Source organism: Lutjanus erythropterus, chromosome 11 (genome assembly GCF_056507025.1).
Source record: "Lutjanus erythropterus isolate fLutEry1 chromosome 11, fLutEry1.hap2, whole genome shotgun sequence".
NCBI classification, from domain to species: domain Eukaryota; kingdom Metazoa; phylum Chordata; class Actinopteri; order Lutjaniformes; family Lutjanidae; genus Lutjanus; species Lutjanus erythropterus.
The window spans coordinates 20,080,668-20,096,680 of NC_139327.1; the positions used below are offsets into that span (position 1 = coordinate 20,080,668).

Here is a 16,013-nt window from a genome sequence, read left to right on the forward strand (position 1 = left end):
AGTTTCACAGCATTTATAACTGTTGTTTGTCTCCAGCTTCTCAGAAGGTTGAGGTCTCAACAGATCTGGATTCATCACTCTGTTCATGCAGAGAACACACAACTGTAACACAAGTTATAACACAACTACACAGTGGTGCTGCAGTGTTTCCTTTAATAAAATCTGCAAATTACAATTGAAATGTGGGTTTTCCAGGAGGAAGAAGTGGAGTTGAGGATGTCTTTGAGATGACTGATTTGTTCTGATTATGTTTGATGTGACAGTCCAAAGTCTTGAATAAGTTAAATAAATGGAGCAACACTGTAAGCTAAATGTTCTGCAATAAATGCCCACTGACTCAGAGAAGAATAACTTCAGGGCTCGATATGAGGTGAGCCCACTTTTGTGAAGTATTCATGCAAATATAAAAACCTCTTTGTATGAAATTGTTAGATACGTAAACAGCAGGGACTAAAACAAAAGTTTTTCCTTGTTAAAAAAACACTCCCGTTGGCTGATACGATACATATATATTCATTATAGAAATCCCTTTTGTCCATGCTTCAAATTACTTTGTGACTTTGTGTTTTGTAGTGAAGGATATATGAGAAAAGTTTGTAACTGTTATTGTAGTTGAGTTGAGATCTACGTCACTGGCTACATATACTGTAATGACTGTGCAAACTGTCTACTGTCTACAAAAACATTAATTCCATGTTAAAGTAAAGCTGAAGGAGTCTGTGATAAATGACTATGAGCCTGTAGCCTTGACGGTGATGGTGACACTGACAGGCTCATTATCGTCTCCAGGGGGAGGGGCTTGGCTGGTGGCAGGGGTGGCACTCTGGGGTGAGGTGGTGAGGGGTGAAGATGCACGGGGTAAAGCCATGGCTGGACCTGAAAAAAGACCAGTGTCGAGGTTCAACATCAGGTAGACGAGCAATAAAATTTAGGCTCTAATGGGCCGCTCATAAAAACTGACACGATCAGTTCAGTCTAAATGAACACAGATGGCTTTCAGGTTCAGATTTTTTATGACAGCCTCTCCAAAACGAAGATAACATCCCATCATGTCATTAATTAGCTGATCAGAGCTCCTTTCAGGACTGCATGTGCATGTACAGACTGTGCTTGCTTGGCATCTCTTCCACTCTCCTGTTGCACCTGGAATATCTTGTGCTGCCTGTTGGTCCTCTATTGCATCTATTCCTTCTCCCTTATGGACAGAGGATGTCTCCTAATTTATTGAAAAGTCCATTCTCAGTGTGTGTGCACTGGAGGTTTCATGGTTGCCATCATACTTAAGTATGTATGTATGTAAGTATCTAATATCCAAATAGAGTCAGGGTGCTGCTATTGTGCTTTTTTTTTTAGGTCACTGCTACACTAAATGGAACGGGATCTTAATTAGTATTATTGGGAACACCTGTCTTTGTTCTACTATTTAATATCAATATGGTTCAAGTGAAAAGGGTCTATTATAATAATGTAAATGTTTCAAACTCTCATTTAAGGTGATTACATTCCTCTTCCAACAGATAAATGTAAAAACAGCTTCCTAGTGTCAAAATCTGCATATTTCCCACATACATGCGCTGTCATCTTGCCCTGGTGACGTCATTTGGAGCCAGAGTCTGCGCAGGAGTGATCAAGGTGGGAGCACTTTAGATTTGCACATACACCCGGTCGACTCGACTCAGCTATCAATCATGATGTGAAACCTTCTTTTTATAGTATCACATAACTAATCAAAAACAAACTGATGAGAAAAAATGAATATTTGAACATACGTCAGTGTGATAAGAACTACATAAAATGGAAGAAATCATCCTATGGGAAAATGTATTTGACATATACTTTGATGTTTCAGTTTGGCTCATGTTCCATCTGCTAACAAAAATGTGGCAATATTTATGACCTATACTGGGTGATCAAGCTGCATGTCTGTCTGTCTCCCCCTCTGCCAAATCACACTAAATCTGTCAGCAGTACACTTTTGTTTTACTCGTTCAGTCTGTGGCTCTTGTGTAGCAGGCTGCTTCAGGGGCCTCTGTGCTCTGCCTATGATAAACACTGACATTACTGCTTTATGCACAAGTTGATTGGCTGTACGCAAGCAAGTTATGCATCTACATATACAAAAGTAGGGGGCACCACCATGGACATCAGTTGGACTTTAAATTTAACAAAATTAGACTAAATTTAAATATTAATGTCTAGATGACTGGTGTAACTGTGACATGCATAGTCAATCTTAAGGTTTGCATCAATATGTATTTGCTGTGGGTTCATCTTGCCTGGACTGGCTGATCCACCAATCTCCTCTATTCCTTCCTCAGACCCGCCTACCACTTCATCCTCTGGAAAGTTGATGTTTTCCCTCGACTGGCTGTGCTGCCTGGACACACCAAAAGAAGAAATGGTTTCACTGGCACATCTGCACACAGAACTGGCTGTCAACATCATTACAAACTACAGATTTTTCATCGCTGCTGTTACAGATGGTAATACAGATACTCACAAACCAAACAGCATGTCATGTAGTCCTGGAGGAGGAAACACAGAACATTAATGCAACATAAAGGGTCAGTGGCATTATTATTCAAGTCACTGGAATGCTGGTGCTCATGAGGACTCACGAGGATTGTTGTGGCGGTTGCGTATTATGAAGATTAGCAGCAGCACCGTGATGATGGCTGCAAAGAGCATCCCGCCTATAGCTGCTCCAATCACAGCAGGGTACACATTGTAGCGTGGTTCCGCTGCAACACATCACAGTTACACATTGCAAAATAGTACACCTCTGACAAAGCACAGACAGTTGCTGCTGTTTAAAAGTGTTGCACATTGTTTTTCATCACGTTTCACCTCCATGTAGTGGTTCACAACCCATGTCAGTATTGTTTTTGCACCATGAAATTAAACAGTTAACGTCACTGTGAAAAATCCATAATACAAGAATTTTGGGAAAGTGTGTTTGGTCATAAGATTGACACCACAATTACATTATATCATGTATAACTTTTGAAAGAAGAAAAATTGTCTTACATATAAAGAATTAAATTCATAACCAATAAAATGCACCCTTGCTCAGACCAGGTTGGTGAATTTTAGGAAACTTCAGGTAGATCTTACTGTTTAACCAACTTTACAGAGACAGGTCAGTGAATTATGACTTTTCTTTAATTGTGTCATGGGTACCCTTTGTTTTAGCATTTACCATTATCCTCCAAATTATTCTGGTCACTGAGGCCACTATTCAGCAAAAGTTACACAGACTCCCTTTAAAATAAACCCAGTTGAACTGAGTGTAAGCGTGAATTATCAGATGCATTGACAGTACAGGGGTTGAAAACCACTGGCCTATCCTATCCTGACACCTAGAGTCGATTCCAGAGAGCAGGTTTAACAAACTCTGATGAAGAGATGGAAATTTCAGAGTATTCAGTTCCAGATCAGCCGATGAGAGTCAGATCAATCAACTCTGAGTATGTTCTCACCGAGTTCAGCTTGTGTGTGGTGAATGAAAAAAAGCCATCATTAATGGAGCTCTGATACTACGATTCACCATGGCAATGAGTAAATAAAAGTCTCCATTTTGATAAAGTGGACATAGAGATATAAATGCATTTATATGCAGACTCTTCACATTTATCTTTTAAAAAAGAGTCAGAGCAGAGAAAGTAGCAATAAAGTTGTATTTAATGGTGTCTATATATTTGTAATTTTCAAACTGAAGGTGAGAAATACAGCTAAAGAATTAAAAAATATATTGATCAAAGACAGATGATTATAAGCTCAAAATCTGATACAGTAATAATGTACTTGGAGATTGGCACTTGAAGAGGCAATAAGGTTATGGTATGGTGGATTTTAAAGTCTTTTTTTTTTTGTACTCAGTGACTTTATTTCAGCTCCTTCAACAAATATTGTAAATTTTAATATGGTCCCTGAAATGAACCTGTGAATATGTTCAAAACACAGTCTATTTATAAAACTCACATTCAAACCACATCCTGCATCTAATCACATCATGACTGATAGAGATAATTGACCCTTCCTAAGTCCTGCCCTTTTGGACCTCCGTCAAACTGATCCATTTACTGTTTCCTGTACTTATAGTTAGCCAACGTGTTAGAGCTGTCAATATTGAAAAGAAAATTCTGAAGGTGGTTTAAAAATGTTGATTTGGGACCTGGAAAACTGACATACATATATAGTCACATTTCAGTATGAGAAAATGTCGGTACCAAGCTTACTAAGCTGTTCTTGGAGTACAAAGCAAAAAGGGAAGGGTCAATTATTAATTGATCCCACAAAAATTTCATATCAATGCCATAACAGCTATCTTACATATCATAGTGTTACAAAAAACAACTTCTACTCACAAAAAGGACATGCATAAGTTTTATTCTGAGTTGTATGTGACTTGAAGCCACTGTTCAAAGAAATTACTGACAGCGTATAAAACTGGTAACTTAAGTCCTGAGTAACAATCGATTATCCAACCAAGATTTTGATTGTAAACCTTAACTAATTAATGCGCTTCATTATGTGTTTTGATATGGACTGAATGAATAAGGAAATAAAACAGCTTCTCTGGTTCTGTAAGAGGGAAGAGACAGAGAGAAACTCTAAGTTAACTCTCTTTCTGGAACTGAAAACCCAAAGTTTCCCTCATCTCAGGGTTAAGAAACTCAAACCCACTTTCTGGAATACACCCCTGACCTACAAGCCTTTCTCCACCCTAATGAATCAACTGGTGTTATTAGAACAGTCAAATCCTACTTTACATTTTACAATTAATACAAAGAATTCACAAGAAGCACACAGGGCCAGTTAGAGGACAGGAGCAAGGCAGGGAAGGAGGTAAAGAGGAAGTGAGAGGAAGGTGTGATGCTGTGAGGTGTGTGTATGTGTTTCTTGTTTGTGTATGAGTCTTTCACCTGAGTGGATAACAAAAAAAGAAAAACAAAAATGTTAGACTGTCATTGAAACAGCAATCACAGCAGCATCAACAATGTCAAATCACCTAACTCACCTGTCACCTTTTATAATTTCACATTATAACATGTTTCTCCTGCCTTTGCCCATGTTTTAATCATCATTTCCTACTTAAGTTCTTTGCTCAGTTCTCTCCCAAAAGTCATTTATCTGACCACATTTTTCTCACTTGTTCACCTACTATACCTGGAGTCTTTGCTGCAGAAGGGTGCCCCAGGGTGCGGTGGTTGACAGATGTGATGCGGAACTGGTAGGTAACAGTCGGTGTCAGTCTCCCTACTGTATGACTCCTGACATCTGGGTCCTGGATGATGTTGCGATACCAGACTGGTCGACCGATCCTCTCCTCTGTCTCCTCCTTCGAATCATTGCTGCTATCTCTCCTTCCTGGTCGCTCTGACACCCACATGTGCTCCAGGATGAAACCTGTCCAACCTCTTTCTTCTTCACTCTCTACCTGCCACTCCAGCTCCACCTCTTTACGATGTTGGCTGTTGTACGTCACTTTGAGTAAAGTTGCATTGGGTGGCATGGGGTGCTCTGATAAAGAGACAAAGGCAATGAGACGGAAATATACACATTTCAACTATTCGATTGATTGCCATGAAATTTGGGTCACACTACTGACATATAAATATGGACAACAAGTCCCCTAAAAGTGAAAGCAAAACATCTCAATTGCCCCCTGCTGGCTGGCTGCAGTACAAGTCAGTTACAATTAGCTACCTTAGCAACAAGTAAGATTTAGTAATCTGTCCATCAGGAAACTATGCAATTACAGGCAAGAGGTGAAGCTGAGCAGCCAGAGGACATTAGAGGATAAACCAGAAAATATTTTCTCCAGTTTCACCCAAATCTTTATATACTGTCATAAAATTGTGCTGTTGTACAGTCAGGCTCAACCCCTAGAAACTCTCCAGTCTGCTTACTTGGTTTTCTCTTTCCATGTTCCGTGTTGTCAGCAAGAAAAAGTTTAATGCAGGATAAAACAGTCTTTTTTTTTTTTTTTTTAAAAAATCATTTTCCAGATGAACACTAATTCTAACATACCATTAAATATTCATACCTACAGAATAGCTTTTTTAAAAATATCATTGTTGGTCAATATACTGGTGTATAGGTGATGTGTAGGACAATACATATGTGATAAAAACACTTAAACATCAGTTTTGACTTTATGACAACATTAACATCGTCAGTGTTAGCATACTGGTGTTAAACCATTACAACTTTACAATGCCACTAACATAGCTGTAGTCTCTTTGTCTTCTTGGGAAATATACATATTTTCTCTCTTGCTTAGAGTTAAATGAGAAAATTGATACCTCTCTCATGTCTATACAATCTATAAACCTACAGCAAGCAGCCAGTCAGGCAGTTTAGCGTAAAAGAAAAGCTGGAAACAGGGAAACAGCTAACACCTTCCTAACACCTCTACATTTCACTAATTCACAGATTATATTTTTGATTGCAGTGTTAAAACTACACCTTGTGGTTTTACCAGTAGTTTTGTCTCAGACTATTTCTTGATTGGGTGCAGTAGTTGACTGGCAATACTTAAACATGTTACTGCTCACTCCCAGTAAATAACGTGATATGATGTGATGTGATATATACATCCCTATACAGACACAACAGTGGTATTTTCTTATTTTATCTCACATCAAGAAGGAGATTGAGTGTATTAACTAAAATGTTGAACTACTCCTTTGAAAACTTTTCACAAAACAAGAAAATAAAACAGTTTCTTACTTTTGACCACTAAAGTGACATTGATTTCAGTTCCTCCCACTGCGTTGGAAGTGGAGCACCTGTACTCGCCGCTGTCTTGAGTCTCATGCGTGTCTCTCACAGTCAGATTGGCCCATGCAGATGTTCGCAGCAGTGTGTACTTTGAGGTGCCTCGGACATCCACACCCTGATTGTTGTACCAGGTGATTTCATTAGCAGGAAGGTAGTTAGCTCTCAGGTTGCAGGTGAGCTGTACATCACTCCCTTCGTATACAGACACAACTCTGCGCTGCGTCAGTAATACAGGAGCCTCTACAGATAACAATATATGAATTAATTAATTCACAAATCATATCTGCTATTTGTAGTAAGGCGGGTTTGACAATGTGCACTGACCCAGTGTGAGTCTGCAGGTCTTGGTCTGGACCAAAAGGGGGTGCTTTGCATGACAGGTGTAGGGTTTCCCACTGCGGGCAGTGCCATAGCGAAGGATCAGGATGTTGGAGTTTTCTTCCCCACCTTTGCCATGGCCACCTGGACCCTCCCACCATACCAAGGCTTTCGGGGCTCCTCCATCCCAGGAGCAGGAGAGCATCAGATACTGTTTGTTGTTAGTCACATAGGCAAAACACACTGGTTCTGCAGGGGGAATATCTGATGGAGGAGAAGAGGTTTAAGTGAAATGTGAGAGGTTTGGACACCAGTTTGTGTTTTCATTTTCTGTTTCTGTGTCTTACATGTGCGTGTGCTGCACGCTGTCAGTTCTTTGAGCGCCAGGTGTGAGCCTGTGCATGTAAACGAGCTGTTGCTGGAATTCAGGTCCTCAGTCGACAGCAAGATGGCAGTGTTGGTCAGTGGATTTGTTTGCTGCCCTGTGTCAGCCTCGCCATATCCCACTCGTTTCAGGTCTCCGGTCCACTGGAGGGAGGGGGAGGGGAATCCACCAGGCCAGGAGCAGAGAAGCCTCAGAGAGGTATGATTCAGAGCCGGCTCCACAGAGCAGGATGGGGAACCATCGGGTGGGTCTGTGGGGATAAGATACAGCGTATAACGAGGCAGTGATGTGCAAAGTGAAGGTTACATGAGGATGTCATGGCCAGAGAAAGTACTACAGTATTCATGATGTTGGGTATAAATCATCTTACAGAAGAAGAAATATACTTTTTATTAAACATCTTTGTCAGTTTTCTTGCAACATTTTCTCGCAATAGAGCTGGGTACGACAGAAGAATACCAAGTCAGTACCACAAAGCCTGTCTTTTCTAATGTGAAAGATGCCTCCATCTCCATCTCTTTTGTGTGATATACTGTTTAGATCAGACACACAATCTGAGGCCCTGTTCACACCTGGTATTGACATGCATCCTGGGTAATCCGATTACAAATGGACAGCTCTAAGAACAGATGTGAACACAGCCAGGATGAATTTGAGATCTGATCACTCAGACCACATTCAGAGGTGGTCTGGGCTGCATGCAGCCATATTGTTTTAGCAGTGTGAACACAATGTGTCCTGGTCCATATTGATATCGGATCACCCAAGATGCTAGTTAATACCAGGTATGAACAGGCTCTGAGTGACTAATAGAAATGCATAAACTCAGCAAAACCAAACAAGAGAGCAGAATGACAAGCACCCGGCCTTCTAGCCATCCAACACTTGCCATGGCTGTGACATCACAGCGAGGTACCTGCCAGAGAGTCCCATCAACTTCCCAGACGGCCCGAACAGGAGAATAGGTCTGCAGCACTTCCACACTCTGCTGTGGTGTCATGGCGTGTGAGTGTGTGAGTTCGTAATAAGAGACTTGAAGTATGAGCATTTACAACAGAAGAAATGAAGAAGGTTTCTGCATAAGACTGAAAACAGGAGCAGGTTAAATTAGAAGTGAAAATATCAGGGAGTTTCATGGAGATTCAGTGTGGATAAAGATGAAAATCAAAGGTAAATTAAGATCCTGCATTTGTGTTCTCTTCATCTTGTACTATAAATGCCAAATCTGAATGACTTAATCACATTTCAGTCTTTTACTCCTTGCCATTTGTAGCACCAAGACAGAAGAACACAGGTTAGGACTGAGTTGAGAAGTTCACAGAGGAGCAGGAGCACTGATGGCATGGTCCATTGTCAGAGGTCAGACTCACAGTAGACAGTCAGGCTGATGGTTTTTTTGGAGCGGGTGTTGAGGTAGGTGTTTTGCGCCAAGCAGGCATAGTCGCCGGTGTGCATGCGGAGGATCTTGGTGATGGTGAACTGCGGCCCGGTGTAGACCTGGGAGTTGTTGTAGAACCAGACGTACTGACTGGCTGGGTTGGACTGCGCTTGACACAATAAAGAAACAGTCTCTCTTTCCAGGGCTGAATATCCCCGCTCTGTCATGCTGTACGGAGTCACATCTATCTGAGGAATGTCCGGGCCAACTGAGGAGAAAGGACACAAAAAACACACTCAAGATATGTGGGACATGCTTCGTACATCATGATGATGTTACAACATCAACTTGTCACAAAATATACATTTGCTTGATAATTCTGGTAATTAGTTTTGGTTGTAGTTTTAAAGAGAGACAACATTGAGTAGTGTGAAGTCATATTTCACTGGTAGGTGAAATCTGGTCTGGTCAGAAGCAACAAGTTTTTTCAAATGCTAAGAGAACAGAGGAGAAGGGATTTAAACAAATGTAAACTTGTAGTTTAGAGTCATCCACAAAAGCTGACCTATAACTATAACATGAAACATGACGTGGTGTGAGTAATGATTTATCAAACTCTTCATTCGAGACATGTTGCATGGTAACATTTTCTCTGAGTGGGATAAATGCTGAAGATGTATGTCTTTGCAGATTATTAAGACACAATTATTTACACATCAAGAAAAGAAAGGAAAAGACATTAAAGCAGTAGTCAAGTATGCTTATCTATCTATATCTTATCTTCTTGCTTTTTTAAAGACTGTCACAATTTGTTGCCATGGTTTTAACATGCATGCGAAGGCTTATTTTATTAATTTGACAAAATGTGTTGTGTCTAAAAAAAGTTTGATCTTGTACTAAAATAAGAGTTAAAAAACCCAAACCCTACTCCATCCCCCAGAAATACTCACAGATGGTGTCCAGCCATAGCCGATTAGAGCTCTCGCTGTTGACGGCGTTTCTGGCCACACAGCGGTACCAGCCGGTGTGGTTGCGGTTGACGTCGGTCACGTTAATAGCACTGGAGTTGCCCTGTGCAAAGACTGAGATGTTGCCATTGCGTGTTTCATGTTGCCACACATACTGGATCGGCCCTGTCCCGTTGTCCAGATTGCAGCGCATCCACATTGTAGATCCTTCCACTGGAGATGCATCACTCATCAGGAGGTAAGGCTTACTGACGGGAACTACATTCAAGACAAAGTCACACATGTAGGTATGTTTAATGTCTCTAAAGCAGATGAAGAACAATGGGCCTCATGCAAGAACATTTTCATGTTGTTATCATAACTTTTTCTTAACATTTTCATACATTGGGTTCATAAAAGTGTGACACATTAGATTCAGCAAACACTTGTAACTGTAGATAACAGCGACAAAGCATCAGGCCACAAGTCATCTTCAGTAGAAGCCAGCAACATGAATCCGGAAGCTGACGTCCAACACTTGTCATTGTGTATTGGGTGTGAGTTGCTAGAATTTCGAAGTCGAGCTGGCCTCTTTTTTTCAGTGTTCTGATCCTTTAGCCAAGTTCCAGTGGCCAAACTGACATGACACAGACACAGGTAAACTTTCTAAACTGTCTCTGCGTCAATAATATGTTTAATGATTTGTGCCACGTGACTTACGCCATCTATTTAAGGTCCAGTTTGATATGCCTATTGTTCTTGGAGTCATTGGCCTATTTTATGTTAGGACATGAGGACATGTTGCAAAGATATGTTTGTTTTGTCCACCAGAGAGCACTGACAAGCTTATTCCTCAACTGTAAAACATCCTGCTCAGTACACATGGTATTCACAATTCTTTCAGCTGATGTATTGTTCTCAGATATTTGAATATGGATGTGTATTGGCCTCAGTTGAGCTGTAGTGTTGAGGTGTCTTTGCTTCATCCCTGCCTGATGAAGGTAAGTGTGTCAGAGTGCAGGAAATCTTACCTCGAACAGTGAGGTGCACGTAGTAGTAGTAGACTTTGGGCTCCTTTTCTATGTCGTAGAAGGCCTGGCAGGTGAACAGGCCATGTGCAGCCAGAGGCAGTTTCTCGATGCTCACAGCGGCACTGTTTGAGATGACCGTCAGCTGTCCAAGCCTCTCGGCCAGCTTCTGGATCCTCGTTCCTTTCCCCAAATTGTACACCACAGCTTTTATAGCTTCAGTACCGGGCTTGGTGAAGCTCCATATGTACATGTCAGGTAAGGTGGGGCCGCACTCCAGGATCACCGCTTTGCCCACCACCCCATACACATTGGTGTCCCGGTACACCACCTCCCAAGTGTGATCGATCTTCACCGCTGGAGGAGGGAGAGGATAAACAGACATGCTTGCAAATTTGTGTGTGTGTGTTTGTGAAGGAAAAGGAGATGGTGGTGTCATGTGCCCTGCAGTGTTCAGTTACAGGATTGATTACACTGTAAGTTTCAGGCGCACTGTAATAGTTTAATAAGGGATTAGTCAAATTATATTTCCAGTGACATTCAATTTGCTTTCCTTAGCTATTCTCTCTCTGTTACTGTCTCACAATACCAATATTGGTAAAATCTTCCCCAGTTCATAACTATGTTCTATATATTATATAAAATAATCATATATATAAAATAATCGAATGGACTTTCAATGGGGTTGTGATCCAATGTTAGGAGTGGTCATCGCCTGCTGAGCCGAGCGACACACACACACATATTTGCTATTGACTGAGGTTGCAGTTTTGCTGGTCAAAGGTCACCACTGCTGAACTCCACGTGACGCAAAGACACAAGTTAGGGCCAAGTGATGCTCTTTTTAACTGTAGTTTAGATATCAAGTCCTGGGTGGCAGAAAACTTTCTTCAGCTCACCCAGGCCAAACCCAGGCCTTAATTATTGGTCCTGAAGCTCAGAGAAAGAAACTCAATGCAAAACTCTGAGAACTGGCACTAAAACCCCATTAACAAGTGAAAAACCTGAGTGAGTTATCTTTGATTCAAATCTTTGTTTTGAACCACATGTTAGAAGATGTTTATCATCTTAACAACATCTGCAGAGGGAAACCATTTTTCTCCCAAGCCAACACAGAGACACTGATGCCTGCTTTTATTACCTACAGAACTGATTACTGTAATGCTCTGCTTTCCGGTCTTCCAAAGAACATTGGTCAATTATGGTTATTACAAAATTCAGCCGCACGTGTGCTGATGAGGACCAGAAAGAGAGCACACACCAATTACACAAACTTAATGTCTCTGTATTGGCTTCCTGTGTGCTTCAGAATTGATTTTAAGATCCTTTTACTGGCTTATAAAGCTGAGGGCCGCAGAGTGTGCTGATATATTTAAAAGCAAACTCAAGACCTACCTTTTTAGCCTGGCTTTTAATTGAACTTTATGCCTGTGTTCATCTTGTATTTTTTATTATTGTGTATTTATCTGCTTATTTGTTTTTATTAATCTATTTTTCTAGCTGGCATTTTCTTCTATTTTATAACTTATTTATTTTATTTTAACTTATTTACTCATTTATTCATTGATTTTAAATTGTTTTCTATTTTGAGTTTTTATCCTGCCTCTGGTGTCTTCCCACTTATGATAGCATTTCTTCAGTTCCTGTTTTCAATGACTGCTGTTCTTATATTAGTCTTTACCATTACAAAGTCTTTGCTGTGTGTGTGTGTGTGTATGTGTGTGTGTGTGTGTGTGTGTGTGTGTGTGTGCGTGTGTGTGTGGATGAGGGGGTGGGTGTAATTTGTTATTATTGTGTGAAGCACTTTGTGTTGCATTGTATTTGTATGAAAAGTTCTATATAAATTAATGAGTTCTGTACAAATTAATTGTTTGATGTGGGTCAGTGGCTTTATGCATTACATCAGACAAAACTCCTCACTCCTGTGAAATAAAGCATTTAGCTCTTTTTGAAACTGTTTTATTTAAGCCACAATTAGAACCCAGACATGCCAAGGATATGTTTGAGCGCATTCAGAAAAAGCATCAATACTATGGCTGTTTTGCCCCTACAACTATCATTTGTTAAATTTAAAAACTAGCTTAAAATTAAGAAAGGTTACATCTAAAGTCCAATTTAAACTGTGAATCAGTATTAACTTTAAACCAGCAGTTGAGGAGGTTTAACGTAGTGTCTGCTGTTTTAAAAATCTCTTTCCAAGTTCTTTGAATAAAGTTAAGGGACAGACTCAACCCAGCTTAGTTTTGGGATGTGTCTCTTCTTTCTTTTGCTCCATTCAATCTGTTAAAACTGTCAGATATTTTCTGCTAGTCTCTTTTTTCTTTATATACTGTGCTGTCTTATGTCTTATATTATTTGACCAAATTGATCCATTAGTTCAACCAAGTTCTCCTTAAAGGAGGAGAAATTAGTTTCTCTGCAGAGCCGTAGGTTATAGGCTGTGTTCACTAACTTTTTAGGTAGTTAGCAAACATTGTCATGGTTTGTTAATATTTTACGTCATTAAAGTAATATAAGTAATGTGCTGTTTTTTGTTCGTTTTCTTTTGTTTTTTGCTTTCTAGCTCACTAAAAAACAATGTAACATTTTGTTACTATTTTAGCTAGCTAGCAAATTACGTATTTTTTGTTAAGGGAAACAGAGCAGCCAGTATGTCTGCAGCTAATCTCACGTACAACTACCTAAGACCATCAGCCTAATTTTTTTGTGCACATTTATGACTGCATGCATCCCATTATTCTGAACGCAGTATCTCAAGAACACCTTGAGGTAATTTCTTAAAAAATCAAAGGTCAAAGGTCAAGGCCACTGTGACCTCACAAAACCTATTTTTGGTCACAAGTCAAGACTTAATAAGCTTGTTATGGCACAATTTCACACAAATATCTATGAGGCCAGTAGAAGTGTTGCAGAATAAATAGTTACATGTGTTATTTGAATTCCCATACAGTTACTGACAAAAAAATCTGTATTACAGTAACTAATCAAAATATTGGTGATTACAAAGCAGTTACATCCAAATATTATTTTCAGGGTTAACTTCAGTCTATTGAGCAGACTCTTGTAGTTTAAATATGAAATAGCTCCTAGTTCATGGTTTCAAATTTAAGTGAAACTTATTAAACAATTTTTCTATGTTTTTATACGCATATTAAAAAGAATATCAGCCTACATATCATGAAACTACAGTTTTAGATATCGATAATCATCCTCTAATAGTAAGTATCTGCTATGCTACACTTTAAATCTTAATTTTGTACAACAGTATTACAACAGAACTGAAAGACAATAAATGATAAAGGTTTTTTGCTTAATTTGTCTAAATATATTCATCAACCATTCAAATAATTTCACATAGAAATTCCTGACAATTTCTGATCGCAACTCAGATATGTGTAAAAGAATCCAAAGACATTAGACTTACTATATGTCGTACAGGTGACTGGGCTGGTATGTAGAAACAGAAAGGCCAGCCCTAGTAGTTCGGCCACCATGGTATCATGATGCTCCTCAGTCCAGCAACATCTTTACTCAAAAGCAAAATGTAGTATAGATGATCAAAAGATAAAGCTTTCAAACCACAAAAACTGCCTGTCGTCAGCTTCCCTCAGATGCCCGAGGTTGCGTCTTTTCCTCTCACTCGCCCAGAAGTTTCTTGGAGAATCCAGTTGCAGGCACTGACTTCGTTAGACTGAGAGTAGGAAGGGACGGAGGGTCACTAAACTGATTTGGGCTCAATTATTCATGTGTTTTTCCTTTCTCTGTATCCCTCTATCCCTCTTTCTTTCTCCTGTAGGGTTAGAATAACACGGTGATACTGAGCTCATCTATTATTCAAGACCGATGCATGGGTGGACAGGTTAGCCTTACACACACACACACACACACACACACACACACACACACCTGCACATTAACTAATAGCCGACACGAACATTCCTCCACACAGGCCTTTCGTCTTAATCCACACTTAAATCTTTTAGTTCGGCAGTCAAAATGAAAATAATTTGCTTTTTTTCAGTGTTTTCCCCTGCTCAAACTGTGGTGTCATGTGACAAAAGTGGACAATGGTGATGGACGCTTCATGCAGATAGAGACAGTCTTACAGTGGACACAGAACAAATGAAGCATTAAAAAAAGGGGAAATTGAAGAGAGTTTAAATCTTAGACTTTCTTTGTTCTTTGTATGTTTTGGTGCAAGTTTACAGATGAAAAGATCTCATATACACAAACAACAAAAGTTTTCAATTGATTGTGGAGGTGAGGAGTTCGGCTAAAACATTTATTCGTTTAGTTACAGTAAGATTAGATTTTATTCTTCTGTTTCTGGTCATCAAACAAGTTGGAAAAATTAAAGGCTTCAGATTTTAATTTCAGAGGGGATCAGAGAGCAGAGTAAACTCTTCTGATGGGATTAGGATTAAAATAGATTTAGAAATCTGGCATCTTGCAACGATGGTCTGTGTTTCCTGCTGTGACCTCGACACTCTGCAGGCCACCATTTAAAGATGTGAAGCCCAGTTAATGAGATGCTGAACAATTATTCTTATTCAGTGCTATTTTTTGAATAATCTTAATGTGAGTTTATGTGTTTATAAAAGAGTAAGAGAGGAGGAGAAACTCTTAACTGGGACCATGAGTGTGTAATGTGAGATGTGTTTCATGAATGAATGCAGGACAGAGATCAGTTTTCCTAATTTGGCAGAGACGAGGACTGGCAGGCAGCAGAGAGAAAGAAAGAAACTGAGGCCAGGAAAACCTTCATAAAACTCTCCTTTTAAAATCCAGAGAACGTTCAGAAGTAATGTTCAAGTAACCCTCCTGTGCCGTTAAAATGTTGACCATCAGAAAAACTTCTCATATGTAGTGCATTTTACATCACCTACAAGCCAGGATCTGGCCCAACAATGGCAAAAAGTTGTATTGTTTATTTTAAATTTTGTGGAATAAAAACACAACAGAAACGTATTACATGAAGAATAACATAATCTAATGATAGGTTGGATGATCAAGTCAAAAATATTTCTCTTTAGTTGTTTATCACACTGGTTTGCAATGTGAAGTAATTTTTCTTCTGATTTATTTCACTTTACAACCATAACATGCTGAACATCAAGACTGGAGAACCTGTAAACTTCCCATGAGAGCTGGAGAGCTGTGCTGTGGAGTTG

At 39.7% G+C, this 16,013-nt stretch overlaps 1 protein-coding gene across 1 annotated transcript; it reads right to left on the minus strand.

Moving 5' to 3' along the window:
• Window positions 1-144: 144 nt before the first annotated feature.
• vsig10l2 (V-set and immunoglobulin domain containing 10 like 2) lies at window positions 145-14,504 on the minus strand. Its single transcript, XM_084730321.1, has 12 exons — window positions 14,267-14,504; window positions 10,846-11,199; window positions 9,818-10,093; window positions 8,860-9,135; window positions 7,452-7,739; window positions 7,111-7,368; window positions 6,736-7,026; window positions 5,170-5,523; window positions 2,619-2,741; window positions 2,501-2,525; window positions 2,277-2,377; window positions 145-876 (listed from the first exon to the last, which is right to left on the minus strand). Exons 1-12 carry the CDS (start codon window positions 14,334-14,336, stop codon window positions 731-733), a joined length of 2,562 nt encoding a protein of 853 aa, XP_084586447.1. The 5' UTR covers window positions 14,337-14,504; the 3' UTR covers window positions 145-730.
• Between the last annotated feature and the right edge of the window lie 1,509 nt (window positions 14,505-16,013).

Coding starts and splice junctions, on each gene's coding strand:
- vsig10l2 (XM_084730321.1), bottom strand. CDS start 14,336: ATGGTGGCCGAACTACTAGGGCTGGCCTTTCTGTTTCTACATACCAGC. Junction 10,094..10,845: donor CGTGCACCTCACTGTTCGAG/GTAAGATTTCCT, acceptor TCTTGAATGTAG/TTCCCGTCAGTAAGCCTTAC. Junction 7,369..7,451: donor AGCGTGCAGCACACGCACAT/GTAAGACACAGA, acceptor CTCCTCCATCAG/ATATTCCCCCTGCAGAACCA.